We start from the raw sequence: 20,526 nt of genomic DNA, 5'->3' as shown, positions 1-20,526 counted from the left end.
TGTAAATATGTATTATATGTTATAAATGTAATTATAGATGATGAATATATAGTTATTCATATATTTATATATTCTATTTATTCAGTATATTCAATATTTCTTCAGTATATTCTATGTTCCAGGTTGCTTTAGGCTCTAGTGACATAATGTGGACAAAATCAGACATGGTTCCTACTCATTCAGAATTCACAGTGTAAAGATACTTACCAGATCTTAAGGCTTCAGGTTTTTTCACAAACGTTGTTACCTGGTAGATCGAATAATCTGAGATGTTTCTTTTGCATTTCAGTAAAAATGGAGCCAGAATATCTCAAATGCGAGGATCAAAGCCATAATCAAACATATGGAGAAGGGGCCAGTAGGTAGCCTAAAAGGAAGCCATTTCTGGTTATAGACACGCACCAAGTAATAACCAGAAGATGTTGGCTTTAGACACATCTAAAGTTACATAAGTACATTATGTAAAGTTACATAAGTATGTAATACTTGATAACAAATGTTAATGGTTTATGTATTTACCACATTATACTTTTTAATCATTATTTTAGTGTGCAGTCCTCCTACTTATAAGAAAAGATTCAACCGTAAAACAGCCTCAGGCAGGTCCTTTAGGAGGTCTTCTGGAAGAACGCATCGATATCATAGGAGATGACAGCTCATGCCTGTTATTGTTTCTGAAGATCTTTCAGTGGGAGAAGATATGGAGGGAAAGACAGTTCCATTGATGAGCCTGAGCCTGTGTAGGCCTAGGCTAATGTGTGCGTTTGTGTCTTAGTTATCAACAAAAAAGTTAAAGAAGTAGAAACATTAAAAAAAAAATAAAGGTTAAAATAGCTTATAGGATAAAACAGTTTAGAAAGAAAATATTTCTGTACAGCTATACAATTTATGGTTTAAGCTAAGTGTTATTACAAAAGAGTCAAAAAGTTGTTTTAAAAAAGTTTATAAAGTATAAACGATGCTGTAAACTAGGGCTAATTTATTATTGAGGAAATAAAATTGTTTATACATTTAGTGTAGCTTAAGTGTGCAATGTTTATAAAGTCTACAGTGTTTCACATTCACTCACCACTCACTCACCCAGAGCAACTTCCAGTCCTGCAAGTTTCATTTATCCTAATTGCCCTGTACAGGTGCACAACTTTGTATATTTTATACCATATTTTTACTGCATTTCTCTACGTGTAGATATGTTAGAAACACACATACTTCCCATCGTGTTCCAACCTGCCTACAGGATTCAGCACAGTATAACATGCTGTATAGGTGTGTAACCTAGGAGCAACAGGCCAGACCATCTAGGTTTGTGTAAGTGCACTCTATGATGTTCATACAGCAATGAAATTGACTAGCAATGCATTTCTCAGAACGTATCTTAGTCCTTAAGTGACACATGTCTGCACATACCAGGTATACATGAATACAGTTTTTGCGAATCCATGTCTTACAAACTGAGTTCAAAGTTAAAAAGCATTAGTACATAGTTCCAATTGCCTTAAACTATAGCGTTTTCTTTCTTCAATTTTTTTAAATGATATTTTAAGTTCTGGGATACATGTGCAGAATGTGCAGGTTTGTTACATAAGTATACACATGCCATGGTGGTTTGCTGCACCCATCAACCCGTCATTTACATTTGGTGTTTCTCTTAATGCTATCCATCCCTTTGCCTTCCACGCGCTGACAGGCCCTAGTGTGTGATGTTCCCCTCCCTGGGTCCATGTTTTCTCATTGTTCAGCTCCCACTTATGAGTGAGAACATGCAATGTTTTGTTTTCTGTTCCTGTGTCAGTTTGCTGAGAATTATGGTTTCCGGCTTCATCCATGTCCCTGCAAAGGACATGAACTCATTCATTTTTATGGCTGCATAGTATTCCATGGTGTATATGTGCCACATTGTCTTTATCCAGTCTATCATTGATGGGCATTTGGATTGGTTCCAAGAATGGCAATCATTAAAAAATCAAGAAACAACAGATGCTGGAGAGGATATGGAGAAATAGGAACGCTTTTACATTGTTGGTGGGAGTGGAAATTAGTTCAACCATGTGGAAGACAGTGTGGCGGTTTCTCAAGGATTTAGAACCAGAAATACCATTGACCCAGCAATCACATCACTGGGTATATACCCAAAGGATTATAAATCATTCAACTATAGTTTTAAAGTGAATTTTGCTAAGTTTTATTGTCATCTCAGTTTTTTAAAATTATTTGGATTTTTTGTTCATGTGTTTTGCTTGGTGAGTAAAACTGCTATTTAAATCTAGTAGGGTAAATTTAAAGGTAGGAAATAGAGAGGAGTGTGAATCTAATTAATCCAGTTTGGCTTCTTACAATAGTTCATTTTCCCAGATAATTGTTTATTTATTTTGCTTTGCCTCTCCCTGAGAAAGGAGATTTGGGTTCTATGCCTACCTCCCTTCATTCCCTTCCGCCACAGTGGTCAGATCCAGTAAATAACATAGTCCTTGGTCAGATCAACATATCAACATAGGATTCATGAAAACCTACTCTCAGAAAGGAGGAATATGCAAAGATTGTCATTGCAAACTGCCAAATAAAGAATATCCTTAGTGATGTTTTCAAAATATATTGACAGGAGTTGAGTCATATCCTTACATGTCACTGCCTCTCCCCACAGTGGGATGAACACTTGCATCTGAATGATTGCCTTTCATTTCCTGGGCTGGATTTGAGTTTGCTGTCCTGACGCTGCCAGTGCACTCAGTTAGAACTGTGCTGTGCTAAGTCCGTTACTCAGCATTCAAGAAAATAAGAAATGATCAGAAGATGTTGGCTTTAGGCTAAATCTATCAATCACATGAACTAAACTGTGTCCAACAAAAGAAGTCATATAATGTCTTTTTATGGAAAAGGTTCTTAAAATGTGGTCCTCAGACCAATTGCATCACCTCTTGAGAATTTGTTGGAATTGTAAATTCTTGAGCCCTCACCGCAAATATCAGAAACTCTGGGGATGAGGCCCATCAGTCTCTTTTTGTCAAACCTTTCCAATTTTTCCGATACATGTTAAAGAGACACAGAAACATTTTTGTTGTTGTTATTGTTAAGCTACTTAGTATGCACATACAATTTAAATTATGCTGAAAAAGGTACAAGGACATATTTGTATGGCTGCCTATGTAAAATGAGAAAAGCCCTGGAAAGTGAAAGAGAGAGAGAGAGAGAGAAGAGAGAGAGAGAAAGGAAAGAGAGGAGAGAGGGAGAGGGAGAAAGGGAGAGAGACAGAGAGGAAGAGAGAGACCAGGTGCAATGGCTCACACCTGTAATCCCAGCACTTTGGGAGGTTGACTTGAGGGCAGGAGTTCAAGATCAGCCTGGCCAACATGGTAGCAGAGAGCTGAAATTGTAGCACTACACTCCAGCCTGGGCAACAGAGTGAGACTCCATCTCAAAACAAACAAACAAATAAATAATTTTTTTTGAGACAGAGTTTCTCTCTTCTTGCCCAGGCTGGAGTGCGATGGCACAATCTCAGCTCACTGGAAGCTCTGCCTCCCGAGTACAAGCGATTTTCCTGCCTCAGCCTCCCGAATAGCTGGGATTACAGGTGCCTGCCACCACACCTGGCTAATTTTTTCGTATTTTTAGTGGAGATGGGGTTTCATCACATTGGCCAGGCTGGTCTCGAACTCCTGACCTCAGGAGATTCACCCGCTTCAGCCTCCCAAAGTGCTGGGATTACAGGTGTAAGCCGCTGCGCCCAGCCAGTAAATAATTTTTTTAAACAGTCAGGAAATATGTGTTTTTTTCCAAATATGCAAAACTATTTGTTCTAAGGGAAATTGTTTTTTCAGTGAATAGAGTAATTAAAATAATACTAAGGAAATTCCTTATTTGGCAGTTTGCAAAGACAATTTGTAAATTTGTATGTACATCATTTCTGAGAATTAGTTTTCCTGAATCCTTTTTTTTTTTTTTTTTTAGGTTATATGTGCACAACGTACAAGTCTGTTACATATGTATACATGTGCCATGTTTGTGTGCTGTACCCATTAACTCATCATTTATATTAGGTATATCTCCTAATGCTATTCCTCCCCCCTCCTCCCACCCCATGACAGGCCACAGTGTGTGATGTTCCCTTTCCTGTGTCCAAGTGTTCTCATTGTTCATTTCCCACCTGTGAGTGAAAACATGCGGTGTTTGGTTTTCTGTCCTTGCGATAGTTTGCTCAGAATGGTGGTTTCCAGCTTCATCCATGTCCTACAAAGGACATGAACTCATCCTTTTTTATGGCTGCATAGTATTCCATGGTGTTTATGTGCCACATTTTCTTAATCCAGTATATCACTGATGGACATTTGGGTTGGTTCCAAGTCTTTGCTATTGTGAATAGTTCCACAATAAACATACGTGTGCATGTGTCTTTAGAGCAGCATGATTTATAATCCTTTGGGTATATACCCAGTAATGAGATGTTTGGGTCAAATGGTATTTCTAGTTCTAGATCCTTGAGGAATCCCCACACTGTCTTCCCCAATGGTTGAACTACTTTACAGTCCCACCAACAGTGTAAAAGCATTCCTATTTCTCCACATCCTCTCCAGCACCTGTTGCTTCCTGAATTTTTAACAATGTCCATTCTAACTGGAGTGTGATGGTATCTCATTGAGGTTTTGATTTGCATTTCTCTGATGATCACTGATGATGTGCCCATCTGATAAAGGGCTAATATTCAGAATCTACAAAGAACTTATTTTACAAGAAAAAAATCAAACAACCCCATCAAAAAGTGGGTGAAGGATATGAACAGACACTTCTCCAAAGAAGACATTTATGCAGCCAACAGATACATGTAAAAATGCCACCATCACTAGTTTTCCTGAATCCTATGTTGATATGTACAAGGACTATGATCTCTAATGGATTTAAACACTGTGACGGAAGAGGATGGAGGAAGGCAGGCATAGTGCTCAAATCCTCTCTTTTCTCATGTAGAGGCAAATTAAAATAATTATCTGGGAAAACTGACTTTTGTGAGAAGTCAAATCAGGTTATTCAGATCCAGACATTTCTTTTATTTCCTTCCTTTTACTCTATTAAATTACTGATTAAATCATTTTACAAGTTATTTTCTGTCACTTATAAAATTTTCAGCTAAGAAAGAAGAGCTACCTCTTTTCCCACACTCCAAAACGCACCTCTAAAATAGAGATACACATTTGCCCACAGAAAGATACATGAGAGGATTCCACATACATCTGTCTTTTTACATGCAAGTTAAAACTTATGGGTAAGTTGAATACATTGCTGTATATGACAGATATACAAATTTAACAAAATATGGTTTTTTTGCTAAAATTAAATGTTATTTATTGTAGATTGTGTCACAGAATGTAGATTCCATTTCAAACAGAAATTTCAGTTTAAAACACTGTGCAAAAGAGCTCTAGCCATTTCATGTGGAATTAATATATTTTTCCATTTGTTTCACATAAGTATGGAGCAGTGGGATCGCTTTCGTGATCAACAGGAGGACGCGGATAGCTGCTCTGAATCTGTGAAATTTGATGCTCGCTCAATGACAGCTTTGCTTCCTCCGAGTAAGTGGAGGGGGATGGGCTGCCCTTGGAGGTCATTCTTAGAGTTATTGACAATATATAAAATTATAGTCTTGAGACTTACCTTAAATGTATATGGATGTTAAAATAATACTTATTTGGCAAATAGGGATATTCTTGAGACAGAATAAGAATAAGCTTAAATAAAAGTAAGGCAGTATTATATGAAATCAAATTAATCTACAACACTGATTGAGCCCTCTGACTTCCCAGCTACAATATTAGGTCCTGGAGATAAATATGATCCTAGCACCATGCACTAATATGTGAAAATCATGGGTGGTATGTGCCTGTATTCGTTTTCTAGAGTTGTAACAAATGGCTGCAAATTGGGAGGCTTAAAACAACAGAAATTTATTCACTCACAGTTCTGAGACCCAGAAGTCTAAAATGCAGGTGTCAGACCATGTGCCTTTTTGAAGACTCTAGGGAAGAATCTTCCTGTGCCTCCTCCCAGCTTCTAGGGGCTCCTGGCAGTCCTTACTGTTCCTTGCCTTTGTAGCTGCACCACTCTCATTTCTCCCTCCTTCTTCATATGGTCTTCTTTGTGTAGCTATTTGTTCTTTTCTTACAAAGACATTAGTCTTTAGATTAGGGTTCACCCTAATCCAGTATCACTTCATTTTAACTTGATTACATCTCCAAAGACCCTATTTCCAAATAAACTCACTTTTACAGGTACCTGTGGTTAAAACTTCAACATATCTTTTGCGGGCACACAATTCAACCCCGTATAGTAGTAGTGAAACACGTTTGCACAGGTTATGACAACAGCTCAAAAGTAGCGATACTCAGCTGTATCTCAACAGGATCGTTTAACATGTCAGGAGGAATTACTTATAATTCTGCTAAACCTAAAAGCATAAATACATATGGCTAAGGGGATGGGTGGAGGCGGAAAAGACAGAGAAGACATTTCAGTGTGAAGAAGCAGCATATACAAAGTTAAAGGCTCATATATGAGTTCTTGCGTAGCAAACCTGAAATACAGACCTCAACTCCAGGGTGACAGTGGATCTTGTGCTCTGTGTAAAGGGTAGATGGGAGGATGTGGCACAAGCAAGACGCATACAAGTAAAGATAATAGTGAGGGCTGTTACACACAGAAATAGTGAGAGTTTGAAGAAGGAGGAGAGAGTCATTGGGAGCAGAGAAAAAGCAATCGAAATGTTTGAGAGCTATTTAAAAGGTAGAATTTACATTTGTGATGATAATTTAGAGATGAAGAAAATTAATCCTGCTTTTCAGGCTTAATCAAACTGGCAGGTGGACCATATCTCAACTTGCTTCTATTATGGGTTCTTTTTCTTTTTTCCTTCAATCTTTTCTTTCCTTTCCTTTTCTGTCTTTTCTTTTTTTTTCTTTTTGAGACAGGATCTCACTTTTTTGCCTAGGCTGGAGTGCAGTGGTGTGATCACAGCCTGTTGCAGCCTTAACTTCTTGGGCTCAAGCAATTCTCCCACCTCAGCCTCCTAAGTAGCTTGGATTGCAGGGACATGCTACCACGACTGGCTACTTTTTATATTTCTTGTAGAGACAGGGTTTCTCCACGTGGCCCAGGCTGGTCTCAAACTCCTAGGCTCAAGCCATCCTCCCGCCTCAGCCTCCCAAAGTGCTGGTATTACAGGCTTGAGCCACTGCATCCAGCTCTTTTCTTTTCTTTACTTTTTAAAAACTTTCTCGGCCAGGCGTGGTGGCTCAGGCCTGTAATCCCAACACTTTGGGAGGCCTAGGTGGGCAGATCACGAGATCCGGAGATCGAGACCATCCTGTCTAACACGGTGAAACCCTGATTCCACTAAAACTACAAAAAATTTGCCGGGCGCGGTGGCGGGCGCCTGTAGTCCCAGCTACGCGGGAGGTTGAGGCAGGAGAATGGCGTAAACCCGGGAGGCGGAGCTTGCAGTGAGCTGAGATCCGGCCACTGCACTCCAGCCTGGGCGACAGAGTGAGACTCCATCTCAAAAAAAAAAAAAGTTCTCTTCTTTTCTTTTCAATACCTTAACCTTGTTTGTTGCAACCTGAAAGTAAAATTTACTTTTTTTTTTTTTTTTTTTGGGACGGAGTCTCACTCTGTCGCCCAGGCTGGAGTGCAGTGGCCGGATCTCAGCTCACTGCAAGCTCCGCCTCCCGGGTTTACGCCATTCTACTGCCTCAGCCTCCCAAGTAAGTGGGATTACAGGCGCCCGCCACCTCGCCCAGCTAGTTTTTTGTATTTTTTAGTAGAGAAGGGGTTTCACCATGTTAGCCAGGATGGTCTCGATCTCCTGACCTCGTGATCCGCCCGTCTCGGCCTCCCAAAGTGCTGGGATTACAGGCTTGAGCCACCGCGCCCGGCCAAATTTACTTTTTAAAATTGATCAATGAAAGCAATGACCACAGAAAATAAATTTTTGATGACCATTGTATTCACCTAATCAGAGAAAGGACTTCCTCATCTATTATTTCCCCTCTATATTGATTTCTCTCTACTACAATTAATATCCCATTATATAAATCACAGTGCCATATAAATGCATATGAATAAAAGATTGCTGTTATTAATAAGGTGGGCTTCACTGATCCATTCTAAAGATTAGTCAAAATGTGAATCACTTGGTTTATTTCATTTTTCTTACATATTGTTTACATTGTATTCAAATCATAAGAGGTATCCAAATACAAAACTGTTGAGAAGGAATTGGACAATAAAATTATTTTAACATTGTAGTCATTGAAAATAAATATTTGCCCTATCTGATTTTAAAATATTAAAAATTAGTTACTTTAGAAAATTTTGTCATCCAGAATATCTTCCCATGTGAATGCTGAATAAAATTTGTGTTTGTATATGTAAGTGTCAATATTAAAATTTACCAACTGATTCCAAAAAATCAGACAAGCACAACTTGTAGAGCACGGTAACTTTCTTGTGGATGTTTAGTGAGTGGATAAGTCAATCAAGTGTCTATAATGATACCTTGATTGGCTCTTCCTGTGACTGCCCCTTTCTTTTCTACTGCATAAATCTGGACCATTTTTTCTTCTTTTTTATTCCAGTAGGCTTGGTAGTAACAATGTAATTGGAGATTAAAACAATTTTAATTATGGAAGAAGATAACACTTTCTAACAGTAAGCTGGGCTTTTTTGTTTTATTAGATCCTAAAAACAGCCCTCACCTTCAAGAGAAACTGAAGTCCTTCAAAGCTGCGCTGATTGCCCTTTACCTCCTTGTGTTTGCAGTTCTCATCCCTCTCATTGGAATAGTGGCAGGTAACGTGATCCAGAGTTTTGAAATTTAGTAACTGATCCATGAATTATTCATTGCCAAAGCAAAAAAGAAGCATTCAGTCTTTTATATATGGTACATTCATAAAGAAAATACTATATTACAAAGAGTCCTTCAAATTTATTAAATTAAAAAACAGATTCTGCAAAGTTAAGTAGAAAGAATAGTTTTAAAGTAGAAAAAAACAAAATAGAATGGAAATAAGAAGTGCAAGATAAAATACAGATTTGTAAAAGTAAAATGAAAAGGACTAAACTCTTTCAAAATATATTATCCTCTAGAGTCCTCTCTTTCTCATGTGCGTGACAAATTTCAAAAGTATTCGCTTTGCCAATGTGAAGAAATAACATGATCATTTACATTAACAATGGCTGTAATATAAAAAACAAACCTTTTGTCCAGGAGAAGCTCTTCTATTCTTAGTACTTAGAGCAGAAAAAATATTTCTGTCAGTTTTTAAAGAGAGGAGACCTTGTAGAATAATGGCGTACAACTTAGTAAAATCCAGTTTATATGACCATACTTTTCATAGAGATATTATTTAAAATATCTCTAAACATAACCTGATAGCATCCTCTCAAATAAAAAATATAGAACGTGTTACTTGGGCTCAAAGTGATGTTCTGGAAGTATATATTTCTTTGGAGAGGCTGACTTGAACTGGAGATGGATTTGACTGTTTCTACAAGGGTGGATAGCTTGTATATACCTTAAGCACATATGTAAATATTATTCCCCTTGTAGCATTTTGGATGGATTTGATGTATTTTGATTGGCATTTGAATTTATATGCCTTATAGCTCTCCTCTTCTCTATATGTCTGATAAAATTTCTGCCCATATGCTCTAATAAGAGGTATGCAGGGGATAAGATACATTTTTATGTGCATACTAAGCAGCTTAACAACAACAACAAAAAAGTTCCTAAAGACCAGGCCAAACTTCCTCTGCTACAGGGCAGTCTAAGGAAGTATTCTAAGACAGAGCAAAAATTTCACTAAGAAAGAAATAATAAAAACAATAATATACTCTTACAATTAACCTCTGTGTAGACACTGTAATTATTCTCATTATCCACATAAGAAAATTCAGACAGCTTAGTATTGGAGCTGGAGTTCCCATCCAAGACTTCTGAACCCTAACCTCTGGTCTGTTGTCTCACAGTTTAATTAAGTTTTTATAAAACAATATGGTCGGCCAATAAAAAACAAAAAAGTCACCACAGGAAAATATTTTCATAAGTAACAATTAAGTTCTTTTGGCCATTAAAATAAACTAAAACAAATCCAACCATAACAATCAAACCAACCAACCAAACTATTGTTATCTGAGTAAAAGGACATGTTAATGTTTGGCATTAAACAGTCAATTTCCTCATAATTAAGGTTATCTGTATGTTTGTTTATGTCTATGCTTATCTGTAATTTGAAATGCTTAACTAAAGGATGCTTCATTGTAGGGATTATTACCCGTGAGCCAATTGGAATTTGAGTACATTTCATCACTTTTATGCAAATCACTGCCTGCAGAGCCAAGACCAGGGACCGCAGCTTCTGATAAGCTCATGCAGAATGCAGACAGGAGTCGGAAAATAATTCAAGTTTCTAACCAAGTTCAAAGTCCATGAGCTGTTAGAAAATACTACAAAGTTAACACGTTTGTTCTGAAGTTTACAATGATTGAACTAGTCTGTTTACTAAAACTACAATAGGTACCTACTAAAATTGACTAGATGCTACAAATGTTCAAATTTTATAAGTTCACATCAGTGCAAGATTCACCAGAATTTGGGAAAGGCTTCACTATGTTTATTATGTATTAATACGAAACAATTGACAATCCACTTACACCTTTAATTAAATTGTAGATCAGTATATTTTTCAAAAAGAAACTGAAAAGCAATATATATCTCTATTTGGCATAAAAAATTACAAATGTAGACAAAATAGATCCCTAAAATGATAGAAGTTTGGCAACTATGAATTGATGGGTGAAATAGAATATTATATATAAGACTCTAAATATGAAGTGAATTATACATTGAGGGTTATTTTCTTCATTATAAGATTTATTCTATTTAGAACCTTTTCTTAAAGAAGCTGCTGAAACACTATCAGAGTGTGACAGCATAATACTGTGTCAGAACAATAAGAAAAAAATCAAGAATTTATGTTTATATATGTATCAGTTATTACTGAAATACTGAAAATTCTTTAGCTGAAAACAATATCCATTTGGGGTAGGAAAAGATAATTCCAATATGAAAGAGTAGATATGATCTATAGAATCAAATATAACCCTGTCCTTAGGTTTTTGCACAGACCATAAAATTCTGTCTCCTTTCATATGTGAAACAGAAAAGTCACAAAATGCCATCTCTCCAGTAAAAATAAGTGAACTTTTGAAATATAAACCCTGGCATTCTTTACCTAGATATATGACAAAAAGTTAACATTTTAATGAAAAATTAGTTTTCACTCAGGGTTCGATGCAGCAGGTAATTTGTGTTTTTAGATCTGTTAATAAAACGTAGCATTTACTGTCAACTCATGTTTAATTTGTTGTCAAATTAAAAATAGTTGGTCATGTGACCTTAGTCAAATTGGGGCTTCTCTTTCCATATTGTGAAAAATATTAGCTTTACTGATACAAAATAAATCTTATTTCCAATGAAAGTAAAACTATATGGCTGAGCAATAAGGGCAATGTGCGTAGTAAAATAAAACATAGAGATAACTGTGTTCATGGGAACATGCAACTCCAGAAAAATATTTTTATCACACAATGCTAATTCCCTATAGTCAATCAATATTGGGCATATAGGTACTTGAATCACACATCTTGAATCCAAATATTAATAATAGCAAAAATCTGAAATTTATCAAATGCTTATTACATGCCAGGAAGTCGTCTAAATATTTTACATATAGTTCATTTAGTTATTTGGACACTGACTGTTAGTACCCCATTTACACAGATGGTGAAATAGAGGCAATGACAGATTAAGTAACTTGTCCGATGCCATAGTTTATAAAGTGCAGAGCCAGAATTGCTAATCTAGGCAGTTCTATTCTAGAATCTAAATTTGTAACTGCTACTTCAAAAGAAATAATTATCAAAAAAGGACAATGCTAGAGGAAAATTTTGAAGTAATTTTGAAAATATTGTTTATTTGGGCTTCTGATTGTTACAGTCAAATTCCATTCCCGATTGTTCTTTTATTCCCAGAGTTACTCAAGCAGTGTTTTCCGCACAGTATACAGTAATTAAATCACAGAATTAACGAATGCGTGGATGAGGCTGTCAACCCAAAACTTGCTCCCCACAATGAATTTAGTAAATGTGATGAGATACAGTTAAGAAATACACTTTTATTTCCAAGTTATTGATATGTTAAGAAATATAGAATAACATACTCAATACCAACTCTATTATAGATCACATAAAAATATTGTCACACACATTTTGTTATTCCAAATAAGCTAATATTAAATTAATAAAACCAGGAAAAATATGGTATCATATATTTTTTGAAATTAGAATTTATTTACATATTTAGGATGACACTCTTAGTGTAATAATAGGTACAGTAGTAATGCTCATCAACCAGCTGCTGCTTTTTTTTTTTTTTTTTTTTTTTTGAGACGGAGTCTTGCTCTATCAGCCAGGCTGGAGTACAATGGCAGGATCTCGGCTTACTGCAACCTCCACCTCCCGGGCTCAAGCAATTCTCCTGCCTCAGCATCTACAGCATCTACAGATGGGATTATAGGTGTGTGCCACCATGCCCAGCTAATTTTTGTATTCTTAGTAAAGACGGGGTTTCACCATGTTCGCCAGGCTAGTCTCGAACTCCTGACCTCAGGTGATCCAACCACAGCCTCTTTAAGCAAAGATAGTAAATACGGTGGATATAACTGATGATAGTATCTCTCATTTATAAGGCACTTTAGAGAAATAGATATGCCTGTTTCATTTGTGCTCAGCACCATTGTTGAGGTAATTGTTACTTTTACAAATTGAGAAAACCAAAGCAAGGAGAGGGATAAGTAACTTGTTCAGAGTAGCCTAGTTGGTAATGGAGTGGTGTAGGAAGATTCTAGAGTCAGGGAACTAGATTCTATGTAAACACCCAGCTCTCATTTATGGAACAAAACCCTTGAGTTAGGGGTAGAACTAAATGTTTTTCTTGTGTTGTTTAGTTCTCAAAATCTATAAAATTGTACTGTCTTCATATCACTTTTATTAAGAAAATTGATAGACTCAGGTGGAGCTGCATATATTTTTGAGCAATATGAAATTATTCTTTTTATTGTTCCATAATTGTCAAATGTGGAAAATCTTATACATCCAATCTAATATGAATATGACTAGCATACATGTCGGTAAAAGGTATAAACAGATACATATATAGAAATACAGGAAAACAGAAAACCTCAAGCATCACTGAATAGTGGTAAGATTATGTTTAACATTTTCCTCATTGTCTATAAGTAAGAATTTGTTTTGTTTTATTTTGTTTTGAGATGGAATCTCACTCTGTTGCCCAGGCTGGAGTGCAGTGGCATGATCTCGGCTCTTTGCAACCTCTGCCTTCCAGGTTCAAGCAATTCTCCTGCCTCAGCCTCCTGAGTAGATGGGACTGCAGGTGCCCGCCACCACGCGCAGCTAATTTTTGTATTCTTAGTAGAGACGAGGTTTCATCATGTTGGCCAGGATGGTCTTGATCTCCTGACCTCGTGATCCACCTGCTTCAGTCTCCCAAAGTGCTGGGATTATAGGCATAAGCCAATGCACCCCGCCTATTTTGTATAAAAGTTAATGTTTATGCCTTTTATTTTTTTGAAACTATAAAATATATTGCTTTACATTATTTCAGAATGATAATTAGCTTGTTTAGAGAACATATGCCCATTTGGGGATATCTATCAGCAACTCGCTATGTTCCTAAAATACTGTTTTGGAATACAATTTTTTAAATTTGGTAAATAATTAATCACAAGATTGTTCATCAAAACATTGACTATATAACTGAAAACAGAGGCAAACTAAATGCAGCTGTTTTTTAAAATAAATCTGGCAGATCCATGCATATAATACAATGGAGTTTATTAAATTATTTTGTAGAACAATATTAAATATTAATAATATGAAAAGTACTTATGATAGAGCATTACATTAAAAGTGGTGTCCAGATTATTTAAAATGTCACATTTTAAGATTAATAATATGATAAGGTTTGAGACACATACACCAAAATCCTAGAGTTTAAGCTAGGATGGAGAGATTCATGGTAAATTGTTTTTCCATATTATCTATATTTTCTAGATTTTCTGCTGTGAATATATATTTTATAATAGTTAAAAAGGACTGTTATGAGAATAGTACCTTTATAAAGAGAAAAAAATTATTTGCCCAACTTCCTGCTCCACCAACTGTGAATTAGGTCTGTGTTAACTGAAAATGACACTCTTCTGGCAGCTCAAGTGAAAGAATGAAGATAAACCAACAATCTATCCATACTGTTCATGATAGCAGTATTTTACCACATATTGCTTTTGTCATCCTCATGATCATCATTATCATTGTGAACTTATTCAACATGCTTACTTCAGAAACTGGATTAAGCGTTAGTTCACTTTATTCTAACAACAGTTCTATAGATACATTTCCTTTCATAATCTATAGAATTGTTTTGAATTGGGAAAACCAAAATCAGTGACCAAGAAGATTCATATAAGCAGCAATTCAGAAAGCATGATATAATCCTGGAATCGTCTTAACATAAAATGGGAAAGGGAGAATGTATGCTTCTCAGCAATATACTTAGCGTAGTTCACACATTGTAGATGAAAAGGAAATACTTGATTTAGCCTAGCATTCAAAATGTTGGAGTGGAATGGAATAAAACGAATGGAATGGAATGATATGGGATGGGATAGTGTATGCATTTAAGGATCAGGCCATGACTGGTTTATTTTTACTTCAATATACAGCTCAACTCCTGAAGTGGGAAACGAAGAATTGCTCAGTTGGTTCAACTAATGCAGACGATATAACTCAAAGTATCACAGGAAAAGGAAATGACAGTGAAGAGGAAATGAGATTTCAGGAAGTCTTTATGGAACACATGAGCAACATGGAGAAGAGAATCCAGCACATTTCAGACATGGAAGCCAATCTCATAGATGCAGAGCATTTCCAGAACTTCAGCATGACGACTGATCAAAGATTTAATGACATTCTTCTCCAGCTAAGTACCTTGTTTTCCTCAGTCCAGGGACATGGGAATGCAATAGATGAAATCTCCAAGTCCTTAATAAGTTTGAATACCACATTGCTTGATTTGCAGCTCAACATAGAAGAACTGAATGGTAAAATCCAAGAGAAAACCTTCAAACAACAAGAGGTAAGAGTTTGGAACGGCAAGGTCACGTGCTAGAACTGAATCTATCCAAGTCTCTTCTCCTTAGGCAGTACAGGAAAGCAAAAGTTGCAAACCCTGTTTCGTTATCCTGTTTACCCTGATTTCTGTGGTGAACTTATCAAAAGATTTTAAATGAATGTTAAGGGATTTAAAATGGATTAGCTATCTCCAAACTCTTAGAAAAAGGGGGAAATTTTCCCATTGAATATAGACTCCCTTTACATATTTTATAAATACTGTTAAAATGTCTTTTTAGACTGCCTAAACCGATCACAATTTTTAGATTGTCTTAGCAGATCCTGAGACATGAACACTCTGTATGTGTGAATTTTGCAACAGACCCATTTGATGTGCTTAGAATTTTTTGACTTGTAAGTTTCACTCAGAACTTTTGAACTTGTACATGGTCCTCAACTTAAGGTGTCAGAAGACAATGGTATTACAGTTTGTGTATAGGGAGTCTGTTGGTAAACCTCATCCCAATGCCTTGATATTCCGTTTCTATTCCATGTCACTTCTAAAATCTATCAGTGTTTCCTACATTGTTAATAAGTAAGCATATCAAAGGGTATGGGGATATTAAAGTCTTGGGCTATCAAAAGATTAGAGAAAGTATACAAAGAAGAAACTGTCCATAGTTTTGATGATACAAGAAAGAGAGGAAGCTAAAATGTTAGTTATTGGGATAGACATTGATTAAGTTGGGGGAAAGAAGAGTGGAGAAGAAATACTATTTATGTAACGATAGGGTCAGAAGAGCACTGAGATGAGGTAAGGAGAGTGGGAAGGTGAATGAGATGGAAGAAGAAGGATACGTTTGATTCTGGCAGTGCATTAAATCCTGGAGGACCATGGAGTGTTTTTGTTTCTTTGTTTTTGAGATGGAGTCTCACTCTGTTGCCCAGGCTGGAGTGCAACGGTGTGATCTTGGCTCACTGCAACCTCTGCCTCCCAGGTTCAAGTGATTATCGTGCCTCAGCATCCCATGTAGCTGGGATCAAAGGCACATGCCACCCTACCTGGCTAATTTTTGTATTTTTAGTAGAGTTGGGGTTTGTACCATGTTGGCCAGGCTGGTCTCAAACTCCTAGCCTCAGGTGATCTACCCATCTTGGCTTCCCAAAGTGCTGGGATTACAGGCATGAGCCACTGTGTCTGGCTGACTGTGGTATGCTTTTGAACCCACATATGTGAGAAATTGAAAGCAAATTGGAAACCATTTGGAAGTTGGTAGAAATTTTGAACCTGTTTGAAGTGATAGTTAATGGAAACAATCAAAATCTGGTGATTAGTGAGCTGTTTGAGTTTGCATAGACGACACGTTTTGGAGGGAATTCCAGCATTAGAAAAGGAAATACAAGGGAATGGTGAAACTTTGAAACCTATATACATCTTTAGAAACAGTAGTCACTCACAGAGACTTAGGAACTAGGTCAGTGCCAATGTTTGTGCGTGTGTGTGTGTGTGTGTGTGTACTCCTGTGTACACTGAAAAACAATGTTGGGACTCTCATCCCCATTGCTTGAATAATTTTATTGATCTTTGAATCTTTAGCTCAATGTAGGAACAAATTAAATGAATGCCTGAATTTGTAAATGTCGTTTGAGGAAATGGCTTATAAGTGACACCAGCATAACACTTATTAAGGACACCAAACATTAATTTGAAAGAAAAAGTAAGAACATTGGCAGCAAATGAAAGACAGGGGTGGCATCTATCATCTCCATCGATAGAGGTCAAAAGGACTATATGACTACAAAATTAAATGCTTGTTTCTAGGAGGGTCACTGGTGGTAGCGTGTGGAGGGAGTGCGTGGATGCTGTATAGGATTTTTTGAAATTAAACACACTTTTCCTCCTCCCAGGAAAAATAATTTCCAGTGAAATTTGACAAATGTAAGCACCATATGCAGTTTTCAAAGAAGGGAATAAGAAGGTAGCCTCAGCGGCCGGCCGCAGTGCTTCACGCCTGTAATCCCAGCAGTTTGGGAGGCTGAGCGGGCAGACCCCGAGGTCAGGAGTTTGAGGCCAGTCTGGCCAACATAGTGAAACCCCATCTCTACCAAAAAAAAAAAAAAAAAAAAAATTAACCCAGTGTGGTGGTGTGCACCTGTAATCCCAGCTACTCGGGAGAACCACTTGAACCCAGGAGGCAGAGGTTGCAGTGAGCTGAGATCATGCCATTGCACTCCAGCCTGCGTGACAGTGTGAGACTCCATCTCAAAAAAATAAAAATAAAAAGTAGCCTCAGCTTTTCGGTATGATGAAAAAACTGAGGGATTCCTGGTTTCTAGGAAGCAAAATCACTTTCTAGTCCCTTAACACTTTATGCTGAACGTCTAGAGCTACCTGACATACTTGCAGCAATTTTTAGCCACCTAAATTAAGTCAGGTGTATTTATCATGGTGGTGTGCTCTACAAACATCCATGCTCACCATTTCACCTTTATTGCGATGATGGTATGTACAGAAAATGTCAAATGGTCAGGGAAGGAGGAGGTGCAGGATGAGAAATTCTAATCTAGAATAAGGTTTCATTTGGAAAAAGGCACAGTTAGAGCAATGAAAGCTGATAAGCCTCTCTGCCTATGTATAGTGTCATTGAAGAGGCAAATCTAGATGCACATTCATTTATTTTCAAAGGTCTTACTTCCTGACCATCTTGAGTCTCTCACCTCAGCTTGTCTAGTCCAGTCCAGCTCAAGAGAGTGTAATTTTCTCTTTACAACTGGATTAAAGAAAAATATACCACGGGCTTATTTCCATGTGCAAATGGGAAATGAGTATTTATCAACTTTAGAACATAGGAGTACTTAATACAATAATAAAGCATACAGTGAAGACAGAAAATGGGATACAAGTAGAACAGAGAGATAAAAATTATTACCAGAATAGATGAGAATATTTGGTTCATCAAAAAGAGAAAGCCCAATACCAAAAGAGAAAACCAAGCAAAGGATCTAAAAGAAAAATTAATAAATATTAATTGTCAGAAATTTAATGACTGGTTGCTTTAACCTCATTAAAATTTGAAAAACAAGTTAAATAATAATGATTTGCTATGTACCTACTCTTATTATGCAAATTTAAATATATTAATGGTACCCAGTATTTAGCTGCAAAAAGTAGACACTGACACGCAGTAAGAGGAAGAAAAATGATCGCATATATTTGAAGAGCAGTACAGCAATAGTTGAACAAAAATACTGTTTAATGTTTAGTCCCTTTGGTCAAATCCACTTCCAAGAAGATGTTCTATAGAAGTACTTACATCAACATATAAATACACTTAAAATGATGTTCATGGCAGCATTGTTTAAAGTTGTAGAAAAGTGCACAGCTCAAAACACTATGAATAGGAATCCTAAATACATTTTGAGAAATAGATTCAATTCCACTAAATTACTGAAAATGTCAGTCTCTAAAGTATTTTAATAGATAAATATCCTTAATATATTATTGAGTAAAATATAAAAGCATATTCCAGGATATAGGAAGATCCTCTCTCTGTTTCACACTCTAAGTCTATGAATGCATATGTATAAATATACACAAAATATATATGTATTTGAAAACCCAAAATACTAATGCCTCAAATACAGAGGTAATGCAAATTTAAAGGAAAGCACTTAATATGCGAGTTTGAGGTTTTATTGGGTATGAACATCTATTGTCAATGTTCATCACCACTGAGGCTTATGACATTAAACTTTGCTTATTACTATAAAACAATTTCCTGTATAAATCTATCAAATTTATGGAATTTGAATATGTTGCCACTTTAAGTACAGTATGAAGACATTTTACTTCAGATAAATTAAAACCTTATGATGTTTATTTAATTTTGTTAGCATTTTGACGTCTATATATATGGGAATAGAAACATCTCATAGATATATTAAATTGATTTTTTGAAAGGGGTTGTGATTATAAACATTCAGCCATTCAGTCAAAAGAGGAAATGTTTCACAATTAAAGAATTACTACTTTCAAAACAGTTTTCTAATCTCCATATTTTTATTCCATAAAATTCCTGTAATATGTTTTTAAAAACCTGAACTCCGAGGGTTTCTTGAACTTTCATATTTGATAATTATGTATGTAACAAAGGTTGTGAATGCCTACTTGTGTCTTACAGGAAATCAGTAAATTAGAGGAGCGTGTTTACAATATATCAGCAGAAATTATGGCTGTGAAAGAAGAACAAGTACATTTGGAACAGGAAATAAAAGGAGAAGTGAAAGTACTGAATAACATCACCAATGATCTCAGACTGAAAGACTGGGAACATTCTCAGACCTTGAGAAATATCACTTTAATTCAAGGTAAAATGTCTTGTCATTCCTCCAGAAAATGACATATATTAAAATATACTGATACATGCAGAGATTTGATATTTGAAATCCTGTGGTTTGAAATAAATAGTTTTTGAGCATATATTTACTACAGATACCCAGAGGAAAGAATATTAAAATCAGATCAAGACAGGGTACGATAACCAGTAGCCGAGTGTCATTTAAATAGAAAGGGATAAGCCAAATATATCTTAAGGTCTAATGATTTTCTCATTGTTAAAAACTACCTCATAAGTACCGAATACAAGTTTTCTGTAATTACAAGTTTCTTCACATGTTCACAAACCAACCTTGTTAATATTGTTTTTTCAAAACTTTCAGTCTTTTTTACTTCTTACTTGACTGTATTCTTAATTAAAAGAATCCTTTGAACTCTCCAAAATAATGATGGATTTGTTCATTTCTTCTGCAGCACCTCTTAGTGAAAAAAGGTGAACTAAATCTTGCCTATATATGTATATAGAATATATAAGAATTTTTCTCTCTACCAATATTACCAAAGAGATATATATATGTGCACTTTCAGTTTTGGCTTTACATTTTAGATATTTTAGTTTTTGCTTTACATTATAGATTTTTTTCTATATTTTGATTTCAATGATTTGCAGGTATTTTTCTATATTTTCACTGCAACCTTTTGCCTTTTCATATCCTTTATTTTAGGTTTGTCTCTTGCAATGAACACTTACCTTTTCTTTTTAAAAATATGTAATCTGACCATCTCTTTTGACTGTATTTATTTCCACTCTCTTATTTTGTGCTCTAGTTTTCTCCAGTTTATTTTATGTTTCTTTTGCTTTCCTTTATTGCCACTTTTGGCAATAAAGATTTTTCTCTTGGTGAATTTTCTCTCTACCAAAGTTAACAAAGGTTTTAGAAACTTTGTAGCAT

At 36.0% G+C, this 20,526-nt stretch overlaps 1 protein-coding gene across 2 annotated transcripts in view; it reads left to right on the top strand.

Moving 5' to 3' along the window:
• The window catches only part of MSR1 (macrophage scavenger receptor 1), a 113,650-nt gene that overhangs the window by 33,433 nt on the left and 59,691 nt on the right, over nt 1–20,526 (top strand). For both annotated transcript variants that reach the window (XM_017867200.1, XM_017867201.1), the window contains exons 2-5: nt 5,464–5,567; nt 8,725–8,838; nt 14,850–15,262; nt 19,419–19,605. In XM_017867200.1, coding sequence (XP_017722689.1) covers nt 5,465–5,567; nt 8,725–8,838; nt 14,850–15,262; nt 19,419–19,605 — 817 coding nt within the window. In that variant the 5' untranslated portion in view covers nt 5,464. The remainder of the gene's footprint in view (nt 1–5,463; nt 5,568–8,724; nt 8,839–14,849; nt 15,263–19,418; nt 19,606–20,526) is intronic.

The sequence above is a fragment of the Rhinopithecus bieti genome, unplaced genomic scaffold (genome assembly GCF_001698545.2).
Source record: "Rhinopithecus bieti isolate Rb0 unplaced genomic scaffold, ASM169854v2 scaffold_2888, whole genome shotgun sequence".
NCBI classification, from domain to species: Eukaryota; Metazoa; Chordata; class Mammalia; order Primates; family Cercopithecidae; genus Rhinopithecus; species Rhinopithecus bieti.
Note: the sequence above shows the minus strand (reverse complement) of the source record. Positions and strands in the feature narration are given on the sequence as shown.